This window comes from Calonectris borealis, chromosome 16 (assembly GCF_964195595.1).
Source record: "Calonectris borealis chromosome 16, bCalBor7.hap1.2, whole genome shotgun sequence".
Lineage (NCBI taxonomy): Eukaryota > Metazoa > Chordata > Aves > Procellariiformes > Procellariidae > Calonectris > Calonectris borealis.
Window position 1 is genome coordinate 19,927,608 of NC_134327.1, and position 20,464 is coordinate 19,948,071.

Sequence of the window (20,464 nt, forward strand, 5' to 3'; positions counted from 1 at the left end):
CCTCACGACCTACACTATTAGCACACAACAAAACAGCCTCGGCTGCACCTTCAGCACTATTCTTACTCACATGAGAAGCTCAAATTGTAAAGAGGTGCGTTCCAACACTTGTTCCAAGATGAAGTAGTTAAAAACTGCAACTATAGAAAATACAAAGTGTTTATTCACTATTTATCAGATCTATGCAGCTCCAGGAATGTATTAGCTTTTTTGACTCCCCCCCAGTCACTCATTCTGCCTAAGCAAAGGAAGAACAGTCTGGTCCCAACTCTCATCCCAGCGCAGCTGCTTGGACGCACGAAGGTTTTTTCTGAAGTTGTGAAGTTTGCCCTCCAGTGTAGGAAATCCCAAGAAAAGCATCTGTAAATTAAAGGAAAAACACAGAAAAGATACCATCATCATTCTAGCCTCCCCAATGTTAACCCTCAACTATAACACTGCAGTAAGAGAACGCTCTTTGGTCTGGCCCTATAAATAGTGAACAATGACAATATTTAAAATATTCTTGCCAGCTTCAGATTCGTATTCAAATAGAAGCGAAGCTAATAACATTCACCAGGCAAAGCAGTATCTTCTGAGAATGCAAAACACATAGATGATAGTCAGATATGAAAAGGTGGCTCACACGGTAGCATCTTTGCAGTTATAGCTAGGGGGAAAGAAAAATCAGTCAAGCCTTTACCTTTAGTTGTTCTGCAAGTTCATTGGAGTCCCTGAATATCAGACCATTTTCATTGTGTTTCACAAGTTCATGTAAACTGTGAACAAAAGTCATAGAAGAGAACGTGGGACAAAAAGCAGCGAGTGGGACATCCACATTTAAAAAGTTGCATAGTGACAGCCAAAGAGACCATGCTAGGGTATCTGTAACATTGTGATCCTGGATGTCTACGTATGAGCTTCGTACCTGACAAAATGGAATGAAGGCGGCAGTTTTAAAGGTTTAAATTTAAAGATTGTTTCTCCCTTTTATGTCAGAATATCTAAACCTACCATTATGGTATAAAAGGGCCCTCACTCTGTCTTTGTGCCATTCATCTGGACATACATTAAAAATCAGGGCAATAATCTACTTTAAAATTAACCTACAAGGAAAATCTGTCCATGATGCAGTTCATGAGACCTTCACAAAGAATGTATCTTTATTTATAAAAGCTACTGTTTCCCCAAAGGACCGTAAATTGTAAGGCTGACTATGCATACACTCACCCCTTCACAGAACACAGACATGAATACGCAGAAGGAAGCTTTTTTTACCTGAAGTATATGGAAACAAAGGATTACAGGGTAGGTTTTTAAGGCAATTGGTTGCATTAAATGCTCCCAACTTTGTAGAAATTAGTGTAAATTTTTTAACTGGCCTTAAATAAAACAACCTTGATTTCTAATTTATCTTACTGAATTAAAAAAAAGTTACTATGGCATAGTACTGGAATCTCATTTGATACATGCAGAAGCTGCTGAACTCTTGCTTTATAAGAATACTGTTTTCTATGATCCACTTAAACTGTACCAGAATAAGCAAGCTCTTACCATTCAAAATATATTGCACACACAGGTAAACAACAGCCAAACATATCTACCACCTTCATGGGTAAATCCAAACCACTAGATGATTTATGCAGACACACCCCCAGATCTGCTGAGCCTGAAAAGCAAACAAAAGAGACAAGATTCTGAATTCTCTGAAAGCAGCAGTTCTAATCTGACTATAAACCTTTCTATTTATGTACTACTTTGGGTGATACAAGCTAAACATGAGCTACCTTCAACACCATCCAGACTGACTCAATTTCAAGCACTCGGGGGAAAAAAAAAAAGCGTGATATATTTTGTTACTAAAATTAGTCAGGCTTTAGAAACATACCAGGCGAGTGCATATTAAATTAAAGGGAATGTTAAAATTTCACACATCTTAAAACAGCCTTTCTGCCTCTTAATCTGCTAAGAATGGGTAAGTGCACAGGAAAACTCCATCACAAACCAGACAGGATATGCTGCGTGGCTCACTAGCGACCTCTTCCAGTTCAAGTGATTTCAAAATAGAGAAATTACAGCATGGTTTTATAGACATATTCATTAGTTAAAAAGTACCAAATAAACTGTGTTTTACAGCCATATAAATTGGCAGGCTCTAACCCTGCAGAATGTAGATCAAGCTGAATATGTATTTTACTACTTCATCAAGCTTACTCACACTTTATGCTAATACAATGAACATGCTGAGGGAATACTATTCCAAGGACATGTTAATTTAGAATTTCAGCTACTTTTGGTTGCTCAGCCAAAAACTTTATGATTTCATTTACTGAAGTGACCCTGAAAGTAAGCTGGAATATGCACAGGCACGTTGTATTTCAGCATAGTTAGAAGAAACGAACAGTACGAAGAACAGGCTAAAATAGCAATGCAGGTACTATGCCTACGTCTTGGGATAACAGTGAAAAACTGTAGTTAGAGAAATTTAGCAATTTTGCTGGCATGAGTCAAAACCACGAATAGTATACATGTATACTGTCACTAACCAGCAACTTCATTCACTTATTGTATTCTGCCAGCTTCTGTGCAAAATCTGTATCAGCTCTCTGCAAATTTGCTAATTTGTTTTTCCACACATTCTCAAGCCTATTTCATAATCCACTATTTACCAAGCAAAAGAGGGTAATCCTCAGCTTCAAGCCACGGTGTACAGATCTGGATATGTTTAAAATGTAGTTTATTTATCAGTCCGTTATAGTAGTCTTTTAGAGGTCCTTTGCCTGTTTAAAACATAAAAAAAAAAAATAATAGTTCTTTTATTCAAGATGACTGAAAATAGTGTGGTCTGTGCATCTTACTGTACAGCTGACAAACTCCTGTTTTATCAGGTACATCAAAAAAGACACCACTCACAATCCCAAAAGGACACGTAAAAGACTAAGTCCCCTTGAAAGCAACATGAACCTAGACTTCTTGTTTACTCAATATTTAGAAGAGCCCGCCATCAATATCCCCCAGTCTTGACATGCACTTTGTCTACAGCCGTAAGATAACCAAGTAACTAATGACAAATTTCATCAGCACAATTGGCCCTTCAAAAATCACACTAAATTTTAATTTGCTCTTAATAAGAAAGCTAACAAACAGCATTCATTCTGTCTGCACAACTTTTTGGCAAAACCTTGTCTGATGAGTAGGTTCTCTTTTCCACCACTATCAGGTGGAAATCCAAATATCAGATCTTAAGTTTCTTTTGCAGCATCATCTCGATGTTGAGCTTAAATTCTTTTGAACGTGGAGTAATGCACAGCTGCACTAGATAGGCAGGCTGAGAGCTTCCCCTCTTTAAAGATGTGCCATGATTACACGGCTGTAACAGTCCAACTATCAATCACTACTCTTATAACTAGATGTAAAGACAATAGCCCCTCCTCTCTCTTCACCATGAACAGAAGACTCAGCAGAGAACAAAAGTGAAAATTAAGTCTTCTGTATTAGCACTGAAAGAATTGTAAAGCGAATAAACTATTACCTGTTATCACACATACTAAAGATGGAAGCTTGACTCCTTCACTGATATACCGCTCATAATCTGGAGAAGATAAAAAACTGTTTAGAGTCAACAAATATAAGGATGCCTGGTTTAAGAATGGTCACAGTGTATTAATTGTTTAGCTTCCTACTTCAAGTAATTTCTTTATAAGCATATACCTAGTAAAATAGTAGTAAATTTAGGAATATTAAAATTGTCAAACTCTATAGAAATAAATTATTATCTGTTTAAAATGCGCTATTCATAAAGCATTTGTTCTATTACACTGTATTGTCTGTTTCAACATACTAATTTAGAAACTGCATACAATGCATATTCCCTTCTTCCCTATTATCAGATGCCTATGGAGAGTACATGTAATAGCTTAGAAAATAAAATTGCAATTTACAAACTAGTTAGAAATGTAATTCCCCCTGACAACTACTCTAATTGAATCCAGATGTTGCACTTCTGTATTTCAACTACTACTCTTAAACCACTGCTAATTAATCCAATACACCTGCATTTTCACTTGAATATGTGAGAAGGCTTCTTTAGAGAAGCCCTTCGTAACTGTCCAGAACACAACCATTCCCTTTGAAGAGGTGAGATTATTCCTTCATACCTACCTTGTAAAGCTTTTAAAAGGACTGAAAAGTCTTCATCCTCTGAAAGAGAGGGCTTTATTAGTGAGATTCAGATTTCTATCATTTATAATGAATTACTGTCTTTAAACAACAACAATCAATATTTTCCTCACCTTCGCCTCAATGATTTAAGTGTGGAACGTGCTTTTCCTATTAAAAATCTGCTGTAACTGTTTTCATAAATAAAAGTCTGTAACCATACACAATCTTATTTGCTCCCCTTATTGGCAATATGGTAGGCAAATAAGCCACAAATACTGCACATCTTCAAAGCTATCAAGTTAAAAATTTCTAGCTTCTCTAAAGCTAGAGAACGAAATGTAGAAATTGCCCTGTTAATTCAAAGGTATAGACAATTCGGCCCATGGTTACCAGCAATGGATTTGTTTCTACTCTCTGCTCCCTTTTTCATACAGAGAAAAAAAAGTGAGAAAAATACGTAGTACACGTTATCAGAAATAAAGGAGTAAATATTTTAGTTTATTAATCCATTTTATGTCACCATGCAAGATAATAAATCCAGAATGAAAGTTAAAAACAGAAGTAGGAAATCTCTTTTAACCATCTTGAAGCTGAACCTCTAGACTGTAGCTCTATAACTAACATATAACTTCATTTTTAAATCATTCATTTTTAGCCACTGAGTTATATTATATACAAGTTGTCTTCAAATTCTTCCAGCCAAATAAAGGATGTAAACATGCCTCTATAACATGTCAAGAGTGGGGAAGTATAAACAGCCATCTTTTGTTAAACAGCGGTTAAATATTAAAAAAAAAAAGCTATTTGTTTCCAAACCTGTCCAGCTTGTGCTGCTGATTAGAAGAGCTGGTCGCCCTCTAGTCTTTATCACATGTCCATTTTTTTCATCCATTTCTGTAAAGGCAGACATCTCAGCGTTCGAACGGACAGACTCTGTACTATGGAAACAGAATTGTCTGAGTATGGACTACACAAACACAGCCAATAAACACAGAATGAAATACTATGCTTAACCAGCATGGATTTCCGAACACTTTGTTTCGGATTTGCTGCTCAACTTCTCTGAAAGCACAGTCATTACAGTACTGAGCTGCAGAGAGATACCTGATCATAAGGGAGAGCATTTTTCATCTTTCCTATTGCTACCAAGAGCCTACTGACACTACTGCTACAGGCACGACTCCATCTTCTGACAAGGTGTTTTTCTTAACAAGTGGAGAAGATAGTCAGCCTCTCTTTCCAGCTCTGTCTCAAACATACAGTAGAGCATGGAGGCCAACAGTACATTTATACAATTAAACCCAGAACCTATACATTCTATGGTAAGCATTTCCAAAAAGAAACTGCTATATGCTATGGCTTTCACTTCTTTTTCAAGCATTAGCTTTGTAAAGTAACACCCTGTTTAATCTATTACAGGAGACATTCGGCACATAGCCAGAGAGGAACATTTAACACTTAGACTGAGATCTTGAAAGCTCTCCACAGTAAGTGAAAGGAAGGGATGCTACAGACGAAGCATCCAGTCCCTGGGAACTAGACAACAACTGCTGAGTTTCACCCTAGAGATACTCTATTATCAGTACTTATGCCACCTTCTTCAAAAATAAAACACTTCTATGATTTCACACACCAAGCATTGCATTATCACAGATCAATGATTTCACTTATTCTGGCCCCTCCTAGTGACAATTAACCTAACTTGCACAGCATCTGCTGCTGCTAAGAGCACACAGAAACCACTCTGCCTGCTGATGTTCAGTAACTTGTGATCCCATGCAGAAGTATTTCTGGTAACCAAGCGCAATAACTTCATGTCATTTGGTAAAGGGCTGTAACAGCATGCTTTATTTACACATACCGTGGTTTAAAAGGCTCATAGTCTTTGGCGAGTTTCATGTACAACTGATGTTGAAATTCTAATGGTGTTTCCTTAAAATAAGAAGCTGGCTTGTCGTACAGCGTTACTGCCCTGTAATGAAATAAATTCACAAGTTAAATAAAACACAGATGTAACAAAATGCATATGGTACAGTGACAGGCTACAACAATGTAATGCAGAAAGTAATTAAGTGAATTAATACAGCAGAATAATGACTTTTTGATGCTTACAACTTTCTGTATTCCTGAAGTTTGCTGGAATACACCAAACCGGACATAATAATCCCGTAACAAAGGACCCCTTTCTTGTGTGCATATTCAAGCGGTGTAATGCAACCGTAAAAACTGCAGACATCATTGTCCTGATTTTTAAACTTACTTCATAACCATCCCTGAGCAACTTTGATCTTAAAGCCCTCTGATTGCAGAAGAAAAATTTGCAGGGCAGGCTAGCTGTTAATAAACGCAGTGATGTCTGCCTCATTCCAATTCTAGAGGCAGCTTGGTAGCAAAATTCCGTAACACCTGGACTGCTATCTTCTAGTCAACAGGGTGTTAATTATGGAGGGTAATGAAGATTCTAGAATGCCCACACTCCACTAGCTCATTACAAAACTGAACTAATGTGTTCCAGTGGTAATGAAAGGGCTCGGGAAGTTGCTTTTGTAAGATTCCTCCAAATCCAGAATCATCAGGGCTATGTTATTTCATCTTACTTCGCATACACACATACTAATTTGTTAGAGTATGTGACTTACTTTATGTTGCAATTCACCCACAGATCTTCTTTCATTGCGTTAGTGACACACAAGTTATAGTCAGACAAACGCCCAAAAAGCTTTTCATACCTGACAAAAATTACATCTTAGTTAGAAACCACAGGCAGGCAATAGCCAAATAGTTACTGCCCACCAGTGCCAATGCTAATTAAAAGCCAAACAAAACCAAAAGAAACCCAACTGCCTCCAGTAACTTAAATTTAATTATCAATTATTGATTGACTCCTTATACTGAAGCAGTATCGGTTTATGAGAAGGGATACAGCATGACTCCCTTATCCTCTAAGACCTAAGATCACCATACTCAAAAGCCTTTAAAGCCTTTATCTACACGTTACCAATTAGATTCAGCAAGAAACAGATGAATTGGAATGTAAAGCAGCATTAGAGAATAAAAAAACCCAGTACATATAAAGAAATTCTAATAACAAGATCAAAGTTTGCATATGCACATAAAAGCAACCTGCCTACTTCATCAGTCGCCTTCTTACGTGTTTAACAAAGGCGTTCTACAGAACGTGCTTTTTGAAATAAGAAGCAGTTCAACACAGCAAAATCCAGAAATCCTTCACGGAAACAGCCCTTCGCTAATTATATTCTCCCCACTGGTTTCCATTCTTCTGAATTCTGCAAAGGTACACAATTTATAAAGAAAAGAAATTACTGTACAAACCATTTTGCAATTTGTACTACCGGGTGATTTCTTCCATGACTCAGACTCATTATAGTATATCCATAGTTGTGCCAATCAATTATCAGTTTGCTTCTCCAGAAAAGACATGCTACCCAGGCAACAGCTATACTAGGTAAGCCTGGAGGATTCTGTTTAATAAATAAAACAAGTAAAAATAGCATAAGACTGTGGTCAAGTGACAAACACCAAGTAACTACCAGAAAAATAAAATCAAATGATTGAAATTACAATCATCTTAATGAACAGAGACAATTTTGTATTCACCAACTTTAGAACTGCCAGCTTCTCCTATGAAGATTGGGAGGCACTTCATATTTTACCGCTGAATCAGGATCAAAATTCCCCTCCAATAAACACACAAACATTTCTGTTAAGATTTATTCCTTACTACTATCCACACCAATGAAGTCTGAAAGCTCAACAATTAACAAACGTGAGTTGTTAACAGAAAAATCAAAGTTTAGAGCCAAAAAAATAGTTTCATATAGGTTTACACCATTGATTAGGCCAGTTTTAGCTCTCAAATAACTAGAACAATGTCTGAGACTGCTAAAAATGCCCTGTGATGTAGTACTATTTATTTTATTAAAATCAGTCCCAACACAAAACATACCTGAAGAAGAATATAGGATGGCTGATCTATCTTCAGCATTGTGTACAGTAATTGTATCGCCTGCACAATGACTTTTATGACATACTGGAAAAGCTTCGGGCCAACTGCAAAACAACAGAAAACCTGGTAAGAATACTACAGCTCTCCAGAAACATGCACGTCATACAGAACCACCCATCTCTGCAGAGAAAGGTTTAAAATAATGGTATGCTGTAAAAATTGAAACCTGTTTTTAGACAAACATCTTGCAATCCCTACAAACTCCCGTTCTGTGTTTTGTATAGAAAGAAATCAGGGTAGGTATGGATAAACATACACATAAAGTAAAAAAAAAAAAAAAAAGTTAAGAAGTGTCCCTGTTTCAGCCTGCATCAGAACTGCGCTAATGTGCTCCAGTACCAGACAGGCAGGTGTTCAGAAGAGGCAGGGAGGCACCACGGCTGCGCAGGCTCTGCCTGCGGCGGGCCTGAGCCAGCACACACCCCCGGCCCAGCCGCACCGCCCCGCGGCAGCGAGGCCCCAACCCCCTCCGGGTTGTTTATTTTTCCACGTGAGTCTCGTATCCTCTTTTCCTCTGCTCCCCCCGGCCCCCGAATACAAGCACCCACCACAGCCACGCTCCGGCCCCCGGCCCGGCGAGGCCGGGAGCCGGAGCCGTCCCGCACCCACCTCGCAGCCCCCGCAGGTCCGCCACGGGCACCAGCCGTATGTTCCCGCTCCGCAGCACGTCGCCGTGCGGCCTGCTCTCTGCCAGATGGGAGAGACCCGTCAGAGGAGCGACCCCCGCACACCGCCCCGGCCCCACCCCGCGCCCGGCGTAGCTCAAACCGGGCCCCGCGGGCGCCCTCCCCTGCGGGGGGCACGGAGCCGCCCGCCCTCACTCACGGAGGTAGCCCAGCAGCGCGACGCCACGTCCGTGCCGGGCCAGCGAGAGCGCGTGGTACTGCATCCGGGGGCTGCGGCCCAGGTCGCCCAGCACCGCCACGCACACCCGCCCCGCGCCGCCCGCCGCCGCCCGCCGCCACCACCACCACACCAGCGCCGCCAGCACCAGCAGCAGCGCGCCCAGCGCCAGCGCCGCGCCGCCCGCCGCCATCTTGTGCCGCCGGCGGCGGGAAGGGTGGGAGGGCGCCCCCTGGCGGCGCCGCGGGCTGAGGGGGCCCGGGCTCGGCGGTAGGACGGGGGGCGGCGAGCGGAGCAGCGGCAGGCTGCAGCTTAAACCTCATTTTAAATAAGGTGGTGGGGAAGAGCGGTCGCTAGAGGAGGCCCCAAAACTCCGTATTTTAAAATGAGTTTATGGTAGTATGCAAAATTAATTTACTTTCTTCCTGCAGGGTACTTAAAAGAGGGCCTGGAAGAGCGGCCCTCAGAACGTGGCTTACACGCCCGAGTTGAAAGCTTGGTGAAGAAGCTGTCTTTTCTAATTGAAAAAGTGATGTATTCTCTAGTGCAGAATGACCCAAATATTTCAAAGATAAAAATAGCTAGTACCTGTGGTAGTGAAGAAGAAGAGTTCCTGTTCAAGCTCAAGGTATTTGCATTGCAGCGTTCTGCCTTTGTGCAACGACCTATGGTTCAAAGCTGCGCCGGGGCGGTTCAGACGGGACATTAGGAGGCATTTCTTTACCGAGAGGGTGGTCAGACCCTGGAACAGGTGTCTAGAGAGGCAGCCGATGCCCCAGGCCTGTCGGTGTTTAAGAGGCATTTGGAGAATGCCCTGAACAACAAGCTTCAGCTTTTGGTCAGCCCCGAATTGGTCAGGCAGTTGGACTAGAGGATCATTGTAGGTCCCTTCCAACTGAAATATTCTATTCTATTCTGTTCTATGAAACAAGGGCTAAAGTTAATGAAAGGAAACAATTTACTCAGAGTGAGGCCAACATCTGGTACCCATCCTGAGTGAACTTAGGCAAGAAGGGCTCCTCAGAGCTAAGAATCTGCTGCTGATTTTTTGGGTGGCCTGGAGAAACGCACCGAGGGCAGGTCTGCACAGCAGGGATATTTAGCTGCGAAAGCCACAGAGAAGCAAGATCGGCGTCAGGCTTGCTCACCCTTGCATCATGTGCCTAGTGCTTGTTTTCAAGTCACTGGAACTAAACCCATTCCCTTCCATAGCTTCCCTGTTTGGTCCCTCCAAGCTGTCCAGTGGCTGGCAGTGAAGTTGCAGCAATGCGCTTGGCCAATATCTGTTGAGAGACAAAAATGATTTTTTTTCTGCCATATAGGTTATTTGCAAATGACACCCTATCATTCTGTGGCACTACCGTTAACTTCAAAGGGAATTTTTTCTTCTGTCATTTTGGGAAGAAATAAAGTGCTTTATTCTGTGGTATGTCAGCAAGATAGCTTAGCCTTAAAAAAACTGGCTAAATGGATGTTTCTTCAAAACAGCTGCATGCACATGCATGTGAGAGTACCTTTGGGTATATACAGACACTTAAGAAATCAAGCAGGACCTGAGAACTCCCTCTACTGCACTGTTAATTGCAGGCTTTCTTCTTTGTTTTGCTTTCAGAATTTGAGGAAGAAGAGGCTGGGAAAAGGCGCCACAGCAAGGGGAAATGAACCCAACCTCTGGCATAAGACAGGTTTCTCTGAACACCATTCCTAAACTAGGTTTAGAGAGAGCAAAGAGCCTGTGGTTTTTTGATTCTTGCAAATACCCTGAACTGTGGTGATATACCTAAGATAGTTAGGAACTTATTTGTAATTTTATTGGTCATGTTTTCCCCAACTTCTCAATTTTAGGGCCACTCCTTTCCCTCCTGACTAACACCAATATTTTATCTGTGTACTTCATCCCAAAAATTTATAGAACAGGCATTCCAGTTGCAAAGGATAACATGCACATTATTCTCATTCACACATTACCAGTGCATTCACACATTACCAGTAACCAACGGTATGATACTGGTACCTAATTAGTTCTTAGGCACCAGGCAACATACGTGTTTATTGGGACAAGTCTGTGTATTGAGAGCCAAACCAGCTGGTTGAAAATATTATTTCATATATTGTTAGACTTGAAACAGATTTATGATGAGGGTCCCTGCTTGCTGTGTAGGTATACCATATACTGGTGTTCTTTTCCATTCCCTCCAGGCTTGCTTAGAAGGACACATTATATTTGTGGGGAGCCTATCGTCCATGAAGATGCATCCTGCTAAAAACTAATGTTATTAGATTGACTTATTGCAGAATATTTGAATCCAATGTAAGATTTTCAATTGCAATTCACAGCTCTCAGATCCTCTCTTCCCTACTCCAGAATGGAGGAAAAGAAAAAGTCTAATAAAATGCTGTGCAATACTCAGTTCTTTTCTGCATCTAGAGAAGATGCTCCGATGACCTGTTCCTGAGTATGACAAGAGTATTTTCTGTGCTAGCATGATGAAAATAAACTTGGAGATTGAAAGCAATGGATTCAAGTTTTCTTCTTGAGACCTCTTCATGGGAAACAGTGTTACCTATTCTTAGTTAACCAACAAATGTGGTAAATGTTATTGTGAAATAATAAAAGCAAAGCTTTTTCTTTAGCAGCAATGAATCATCTAACAAAACATGAGATATTTGCTATGTTAAAGTAATGAATTATACAACATTTAAAACATCAGCGTCAGATAATTTGTCTCAAATTTTACAACCTGAATCTTTATCCCAACTTAAGCAAGACGTATAAAGTAAAGTTTATGATTGTTACATACATTAGCTATACTGTAAGGGCTGTCATTTCCAAACCTGGAATTTATTTGCCTAAATCTGTTGTTAAAATAGATTGCTAGGATTAATGTGGTATGATTTTGGTTAAGCTTTACGAGCATCTTCTTTTTTGCTGGAGATTAAACATATAAAGCAGTAATGACAAAAAAGCTGTGCTTTTCTGTCCCATTTTGTTCCCCCTGGTTATGTTGCATGGCATGTCTGGTTTCTCAGACTTCTACAAACTTAGATGATGGCTGGAGAAGATTCTCAGTTGGCAGAAGCCTAAGGAAGGATGTTTTGGAGAACCTAGTGAGAAAGCCTTACCCCCCAGGAGTGAGCTGTTGTGATACTTTGTCTAAACATATAAGATATAGACTGAAAATCAAAGGGCTGTTCTGTAGCATTTTTGTCAAGTCTTCTTGAAAACTCCAATTCAAAGGGTGCCCCCATATCTCCACTGGAAGAGGAACAATCATTAGTGTTTTTCATGTCCAAAATCTTTCACAAACGCTACACAACCTTCAGCACAAAGAACGAGCCCAGTCGTTTAGATTGGTGGAACCTTAGCCCATTTGTAGTGAGTTTCCTCACTCGAAGTCTGTTTCATCAGCTGTAAGATAAGGCCATCTCCTCTGCTTCAAGAAAGCAGAAACTTCAGAGAGCGAGGTGTTAATAAGAGTCTTCATGGGGAACGAAACCTCGGCATTGTGGAGCAATCCATTTCCCCTTATTTCTTCTTTTTTTGCTCCACTTAAAGATTTTGAACACACCTCTGGAGTAGCAGACCAAGAGCAGCTGCTGAGGAGAGTTAAGGGAAAAGTTGTTTTGCAGGTAGAAATAACTGATGTGTTTGAAGGAAGGTGTATCTTTTAGAAAGCTTTGTTCCAGTTACTGCTGAAGAACTGTGCATAAATTATTCAATAATATAACTCAACACAGTTGTTTCCAAGGTAATTCTAACTTCACTTTCTTACATGTAGGAGCGGCTTTCTCGTCTCCCTAAGAATGTTTGCAGAAAGAAGGCATCACAAATGCTTGCATGAATAAGAAGAATGATCCTGATTATCCCAAGATTTTTGTCGGGGTGGAATCCTTTTATTAAATGACAGTTTGGAGACAGAGCCTACAGCATGAATGCAGAATGAGAACTCCAGTCTGCACCCCTACCGAATAAGCCGCTATAATCAGAGCCTGAAACAGGTTTGGAAGAAACTCTCTGAATAACAAAGGCCGCAGCAAGAGCCAGCTGTTTCCTGAGAGAAGAGGAGCCAAGGGTGACTGCAGCAGCAATGATCTCACAGTCCCACAGCAACCCCAGCCGGGTGATGACAGCAACAGGTCCCATTGATCGTCAGACAAAAGCAAGGTAACAAGGCCAAAGTCAAGCCATTAAATCTAAACAACAACTCAGGAACAGGCAATTAGGGCCTGCTGCTGCACTCAGGGCCCTGACAAACCAGTACTTGGAAACACCAAGTCCATTTGCAGGTAACTTGTGAGCAAAGTCGGTTAAATTTCACATTCACCAGTTCAGCCATATTATCATTTTACCGTGTATCAACTTAGTTTAAAAAAAAAAGTGTTCCTGAAAGACATGATGGATACAGCATTGTAAAATGAAACTCTTGAACAAATGCTACGTGTTATCTAAGTTAGCCTGTTTAAAGTAGTCAGAGAGGGTCATTATCATCCACAAAATGAGTCAAATATCTCCCTGTCATCTGAGTTATACCACAGGATGCCCAGCACTAGGAAATTCAGAAATCTTAAAATTCTTACATTTTCATCTCATGTGGAAACTCCAATATTACTCTATTTGTCTGTCCATGTTTCTGATCTTTGGCACTACAGAAGTCCTGCATATACGGATATCAACTGAAGCTATTCATACTATGATACAAACTCATATAATGAAATAAAATGTTTTTCATTATATAAAGGATAGGTTTTTTTCTTCAGTGGCTATCATAGTAAAGACTGATAATATTCCTGCTAGGTAAAAAAATAGGATTACACTTATCTCAACAGCCGGGTATGGTAGAGCACAGAGAGCATTTTACCCAGGCTCAAATGCTGAGCCCAGGGTCACACACAGATCATGGGGCAGAGATGGCTCTAACGTCCAATTGAAGTTCTAACTTGCAGTTCCATTTTACTATTTGATCTCCCTGACTGAACTCTGCTGTAGCCTTCCAAATGCGCATAGTTTTAAAATCAGTACAGATCATGACCTATGCAAGCCATGTAACCTCATTAAATAACGAGGACAGTTGACAGTTGCAGACTGTCAACAGGGAGTGCCACTTGCACAGAGAGGTCCTTGAGCAATACTAGTGCTCATTCCATAGTGAAATAGAATTAGACCTTTTAAATCACTATCTTGTCCTGCAATACAAGAGAAGCTCCACCTTGTGAGCTAGTTTTTAATTACAGCAATACTGGATAGTCGTCCACAATGTGTATTTTCCTGCTGAGTTTTACAGTATCGCAGAGAGTCAGGGATGATTTCAGTGCAGCCCCATTACCATTGAATGCATACATTTTTCATTAGCTCAAAGTCTACTGAATTCTAAAGAGATCTTCAACTTCACTGGATCTGAATTAATATTCTGGATATTTCCGTGATATCGCTGTCTCAAGTCCTGATCCTACCAGGTACTAAATACCTTCAACATCTGCATTCCACTGGGTTCTAATACATGTATGTAATAAACCATTTTCAGCTATCTTCCGTTGGCTGATCCCTGTTTTCTGGTGGAAATGCAGATGCCGAGAGCAAATAGAAGCCTCCTGACAGAAACATTTGCCACATTATCTTGCCAAGGCCCTGTGGAAGTAACTGAACCCCACGGTGAAAAATGATTAAGTTAGAGCCTTGTTCAAGGGTTTAAAACTAGGTTAGATGTACTGACCAGGAATCAGATAAGATGTGTCACACAATGCAGAGAACAAATGGTATTTTTTCACTACAAATAGGAATAAAGACACAAATAAAGGATGCTCGTCTGCAGACTGGCCACCCAGTCTGAATGATATGCTGGTATTCTGGTTATGCTTCTTTTATCCCTATGACAAAATCGGATATTAGATTTTGTATTTCCATTGTAATTCACCATATTGCCTACCAGCAAGTATGTGGTAACAATGAAACCATTGTTCCCTCTTAAAGCATATAACTAATTACAAGTGTGGGCAGACTGGTCCAACAAGATAATAAAGCCTGGAATATTTGCCCAAAGATCCTGTTCAGAATGCATCTTTTTCTAAGTGAGAAAGCAGTCAAGGTCTCTTCAAGAAAATCCCCGCTGTCCCACGTCCCTAGCCTACTTAGGCACCCCTGGCACGGGCAGTCACACATCTATACAAACCTGTAGGAGATCTGTTCTTTTGGGAATCTCTCATTTCATTCTCACCTAGCTCACCTGACAGCTACTTGCTGCATATCACTTTAATGCGACATGCAAATTGCTTTTGGTATTTACTTCCTTGAATGGAGTGCAAATATCACGTCCTGTGATGGAATGAGGGACTGACTGATTCCTGCAAGCTATCAGGCATAACACCACAAATTCCATATACCTGTATTTTCTGGCAGGTTATCAAACTACTTAAAATTCCTTACAAGTGTATGAGCTTTATAGACACAGTGACTTGAGTTTATAAAGATAGAGTTGCAATAAATGTTCTTTTGGCGTATCTAGTCTTCAGAGCACTTAGTTGGAGAAAGATAAATACGGTGTAGTCATCACTTACATCTGAAGTTCTGATAACAGGAATAGAGATGAATGCCTTTATGAGAAATGCATTTTGTGAGAGAACTTATTTCTGCTTGTAAAATTTTTCATATTTGTTGAAAAACAATTATGTTTTTCAAAAGGCTTTTTCCCTCTTTTCTTCCTGTGACATTTCAGAAATTTTGGAAATGCTGTTTTCAGTTTATTCTGGAAATGGTCTACTTAAGCTTAGTGAGTCAAAAATCTAGCCCCAGCACCACTTTCCTAAGACTGTTTGGCTTAAATGGTCACTTCGTATACATCCCAGCAATACTTGCTCTCCGGAGCAGTGCTGAGTTAGCAGGTTTTTGTTCCAAGTCACTTTCGTTTTTAATTCCTTTGTCATGCCTGTTAATATCTCAGGGTGTTTGCCAGAACTGAATAATCAGTTAGCCACTATGTTATTCATTGGGTTACACCGCAGAGCGCTTAAAAAACCCAAAGTGCTACACAGCTTTTGAGTCACGTCTGTTCCTGTGAACATCACCAAACTTGTTCTCCCTGACAGGTACACACTACATGCTCGTGTAGGCACTTAGGACCCATCTCAAGTCTTCCTCCCCTTGACAGATCGCTCCAACTGCCATAATTAGAGACACAGAAGCCTAAATCCTTCCGACTAGTGGAACTTCACTAATCCCAGAAGTCACCAACCCAAATGTCTCAAGCTAACCTCAACAAAAGCCCGCTGCTACCTTGGCTACTCTTATTGTCACATAATTCATGTAGTACAAACCTTTTAAAATTGCATGATGTTTTTTTCATTTGCGCTGAACAAAATTAACATGAACTACCTCAGTAATAAGCATTTGCACCAATCACACCTGCTCTGTGGGGCTAACAGTAGTCATCACCCCACATGACTTCAAAGGGTTCAGACTACTGAAGCTGTGCTATATCACCATATGATAAATTATTGCCATTTTTAACAGCAAGGTAGTTTGCTTCTTGTGTTTGTTCCCCTGTTTGCTCAATTTCTGAAGTGCAACCCCTGCTACAGTGGAGATAAAAGGAGTCGGTCGCAGAATAAGCTCAATTTGGAAGCAATTCTAGGCAGCCTGAAATGCCACTGCAGGTAGCCTAGCGCTGAGCCCACAGCCTGTTTTGGTGCTGCTGAGAATCTTCCGTGCTTTGCTCACTGCAGTGAACATGAAAAGACTATGGTGTTTCCAAGGTAGGGCTCCCTGGCCCCAAGCTAATGTTCCTCTAAAGACCACCATGCTCTAAAATATGAAATTAATTTTATTCTGTTTAGTACGTGCTGTGACATGTGAACCATACACCTGCCTAACCTCATCTAATGTGAGCTGTTCTCCCCTTTATGCTAAGACTACAGCTAGCACTAGATAGAGCCATAGCACATAATTTTTTTCACCAAGCTTTCTGACCTTAGCCTGCTCTCCTGAAGGGAAAATGGAGCAGAAAGACCCTTTTAAAAATGCCCCTTTTTCCACCCATGGCACCCTCCACCACGCCAAACTCTGTACCCTTCTTTCAGCTGCTGCCTTGTAATCTCACCAGCTGCTTTTTATCTGCTTTGTTCATTTTCTTCCCACCCAAGAAATCCCTAAGGGAAGTGTGAAGATAAAAAGAAGAGGAAATTTTTACACAACTTCCCGAAGACAGTTTCTCCTGACTGATTTGTATTGGCTTAGACATATTTTCAGACAGGTAGAGGTATAAATAAATTTTTTGCTTCCATCCAGTTTTACAGATATAGCCACAGAAAAGGAAGAAGGGAGATAAGTTAATCAGAGAGAGAAGAGCCAGTACATACAGCTTGTAAGATTCCTGGTAAGTTCCCATAGGCAAATTCAAATTAGTAATCATTAGACTTGTTTTTCCACAGCTAGCATCAAATACTTGATAAATGTGTTCACACCATAATTTTCAGAGCTGGGCTGAACTTCAGGTTCAAGACAGAGGAGAAGCTAGTATTAGATCTAGACATCCGCATGCACGTTCCTTTCATGATATTCACTCTGACTACAGAAAAAAAAAGAATGGCAAGCTTGGCTGACCCCCACTTAGTGGAGAAAACAGAGATATTCTGATTTAGAACCTGACCTAGACTAAAACCTAGTTTGGGTTTGGAGCTGTGTCTTCATACCAAAGCCCAGGACAGCTTAGCTTCCGAGATTCATTCAGTCCAGTGTGGTCATAAGGTGGTTTGCCAGCACCTGCACGTACATGTGCTTTAGAACCTGTATTTTGGGGAGGTAAGTGTGTTTATGACACGCTTGAAATTGAGACTGGTTATCTTTAACATCAGGTAGTTATTTCCATTAATGGGGAAATCTTGTGTCACCACAAACAAACTCTGAAATTCTGACAATGCCCACCCTTCCCTCTCTGAAAAGTTTAAGAAAAACAAGTTACTTATACTCCACGCAGTACTTAATATTAGTGCAGTGGGAGGGGCTGCTTTAGAGAGGAAAGTAAATTGCAAAGTAAATGCACTATATAGAGAGGAAAGACTATTCAGTTTTCAAATACTGTTTGGTTTTTTTTTTTTTCATTCCGGTTTGCATGAGGTTTCTGTTCCCTATGGATTTCCAAAGGCAGCTTTTGGCCTTTGGATTCTATACCCCACATTGTGATCCTGGCCTCTCTTGTAAGCTATGGAAAAGACAGGGTGAGTTTGGGAATTGGGTGGAAGCTTTCTGATGAAGCCCAAGGATGTTCCTTGCGAAAAGTTTAAGGTGTTTGCGCAAAAGACAACGCACGATCCTGAATGAACTCCCAGAGTACTCTACTCACTGCCTTATGTCGAGCTGAGTTAGAGCATTAAAACCACTCTGTTAGTCCACCCTGGTGTTTCAACTGGACAGCCTTGTTTCCAGCTCAAAACACAAGCAGGACAGATGCAGCTCTCTGATGCTGAATGGAAGTGGAGACACAATAACCCATTTGCTAAGATCTTTTAATGCACTGGTTTGTGCTAAGGGAGTTTTCCAGTTTGTTTCTGAAATAAAAGTACATTTTTCCACCTGTAAGGTACCCGAGACAGCAGCACACTTACCGTTACCAGGTATACTCACCCTGGGAGAGCTGAGGCATTACTGCCCGCCTTTCGCACTGGCCATGGAAACACCGGCTTCTGCCACCAGCAATACAGCCTCGGGCATGCGGCTCCACAGCCCCACTCCCCCCGTTCACAGGGGCGATGCCTGCCCTTGTATCACACATCATTTACAGAATCAAACGCCTGAAAGTAAGGAGACAACTAACTGAGCTCATCATCAGCCTCACGCAGGCTGAACAGACATAAACACACATCAGGCAGACGTAATGAACCATTCTACAGCGAGAATGGGGCTTTCCCAATGCTTCCTCCTTGAATTCCCCTCTCCCTACTCACCGAGTAGCTCCAGGAAATTGTGTGCAATGCAGCTCAGCAGTAGGCTTGATTTTTCTGCAATAAAAATATGAAACTTCTCTATCACGCTGCTAATTTGCATGCAGGGAAAGAAAAGAAAGAGTTTAATTGCATCCCCCATCCTAAGACAGGAGCATCTGCTGCCAGACAGCAGTAGCAGGCCTGCCCTCTGCATTCACAGATGCCAAAGTCCGTGCCAGAGCCATGGAGAACAAAGGCTTAGATTTTAAGATTAGCCCCGCGAGCCTGGGAGCTGACTGCATGCCTAAAAGATGTATTTTATTCCCAAGATAAACATTTTGAAATTTCATTTCCGATATAATGACATACTGGCAGTATTTTCCTCAGTGATGGGTATGGCTCAGAACAGAGCAATGAAACACTAAAACAACGTCCTGAAGTTAGCATTCACATCCCCCTAGCAACTAGCCCCCAAACCCTGGCAAAACCTCTCCAATTAATTTCCTCTGCTATTTAAACTGTTAGAATTTAGTAGAAGACCAAAGGGTGCCTGCTTTTACTGTTCTCTTTAGGTGGTCATGGCTTTCCAAACAGTCTCTTTTATTTGGGCAGTGCTAGAGCCGAAACTTGGCTGAAGACGCCAAGAGCAAGCTACTGAGGTCAAGAGAAAGAAATACGAAACTTAACGAGTGTTCGGAGCAGTCAGTACGGCTTGAGGAGGTGGCAGGACTAAGCTCTTGGTAAAGATGAAACACAGTGATTAAAGTAGGTGCCCTGACCACCGCTAACAAAATAGTTCTTTGATTCAAAATAGAACTATGGAGACTAGGAAGAGAAACATTTTTACTGCAAATGAGGGGTCTGGCATGTAGTTCCTGGTTAGAAAAAAATAATTACCTGATAAGTAAATACAGGAATGGAGAATTTGCTTTTTTAAATCATGTATTTGTCTTGGATACTTCTTGAAAGAGAAAATTCCCAGATTTGTAAACTAAGGCTCTCCAAGAATTTTCGTCCCAACTGTTAGCCAGGGTGTAGCACAGAATCCAAGCCACCGAAGTTACAATTAGGAAAACCTAGAGTTGACTGAATATATCGTCATCCCCCCCAATTTAGTTATTTTTCCTTTCTGGGAAATGGACAAAATCCTAATCCTCCAAATGAGGATGATGAAGCTGTAGTGGCTGTAAAGGCCGTACTTACCCCGCTATCTGAGCGACACGTGTGAGAATCTGTCAGAGGCGGTGAGGAGAAAATGCCAGACCCTGACGGAGGGAGAGCGCGTCCCCCGGGGCTAAAGCTGATGCAGACACGCGGCTTCAACCGCACAGAGAGGGCCACAGCTTACCCCTGAAACAACAGCCTGTAAGGGTATTTCCTTCCATCTTTCGAGTCGGAAACGTCGTCTTAGTTCACTGTGCACCCACAGCACAAAGCGACGGCGGGGGGCGGCGGGCACCGCCCGGCTCCGCCGGCCTCCCCTCACTGCGGGCGGCGGGAAACGGTCCCCGGGCGCCGGGGCTGCGCCGCCGCCGGGCGGCA

At 41.3% G+C, this 20,464-nt stretch overlaps 1 protein-coding gene and 2 long non-coding RNA genes across 5 annotated transcripts; 1 reads left to right on the top strand and 2 right to left on the bottom strand.

Annotated features, from left to right (window-relative positions):
• Positions 1-141: 141 nt before the first annotated feature.
• ALG1 (ALG1 chitobiosyldiphosphodolichol beta-mannosyltransferase) lies at positions 142-9,215 on the bottom strand. Of its 3 annotated transcripts, XM_075165809.1 has the most exons (13): positions 8,993-9,215; positions 8,777-8,854; positions 8,108-8,211; positions 7,474-7,622; positions 6,780-6,869; positions 6,002-6,112; positions 4,957-5,078; positions 4,141-4,179; positions 3,512-3,571; positions 2,649-2,759; positions 1,534-1,648; positions 683-758; positions 142-360 (listed from the first exon to the last, which is right to left on the bottom strand). In XM_075165809.1, exons 1-13 carry the CDS (start codon positions 9,201-9,203, stop codon positions 226-228), a joined length of 1,401 nt encoding a protein of 466 aa, XP_075021910.1. In that variant the 5' UTR covers positions 9,204-9,215; the 3' UTR covers positions 142-225. The 3 variants fall into 3 exon arrangements, with proteins under 3 accessions (XP_075021910.1, XP_075021911.1, XP_075021912.1); XM_075165810.1 differs by lacking the exon at positions 6,780-6,869; XM_075165811.1 differs by lacking the exon at positions 683-758 and having other exon boundaries at positions 272-360.
• LOC142089372 (uncharacterized) lies at positions 8,738-11,522 on the top strand. Its single transcript, XR_012676192.1, has 3 exons — positions 8,738-8,996; positions 9,442-9,638; positions 10,623-11,522. It is a non-coding gene; the product is annotated as an uncharacterized LOC142089372 (long non-coding RNA).
• Positions 9,393-20,463, bottom strand: LOC142089373 (uncharacterized). The gene is made up of 4 exons (XR_012676193.1): positions 20,126-20,463; positions 18,944-18,997; positions 18,624-18,790; positions 9,393-10,293 (listed from the first exon to the last, which is right to left on the bottom strand). It is a non-coding gene; the product is annotated as an uncharacterized LOC142089373 (long non-coding RNA).
• Position 20,464: the final 1 nt, after the last annotated feature.

Excerpts from the sequence above, each read along its gene's own strand:
- ALG1 (XM_075165809.1), bottom strand. The coding sequence starts at position 9,203 with ATGGCGGCGGGCGGCGCGGCGCTGGCGCTGGGCGCGCTGCTGCTGGTG. Across the intron at positions 6,113-6,779 it reads TGGGTGAATTGCAACATAAA|GGCAGTAACGCTGTACGACA; the intron begins GTAAGTCACATA and ends ATTTCATTACAG. Across the intron at positions 5,079-6,001 it reads TATGAGCCTTTTAAACCACG|TACAGAGTCTGTCCGTTCGA; the intron begins GTATGTGTAAAT and ends CTGTTTCCATAG.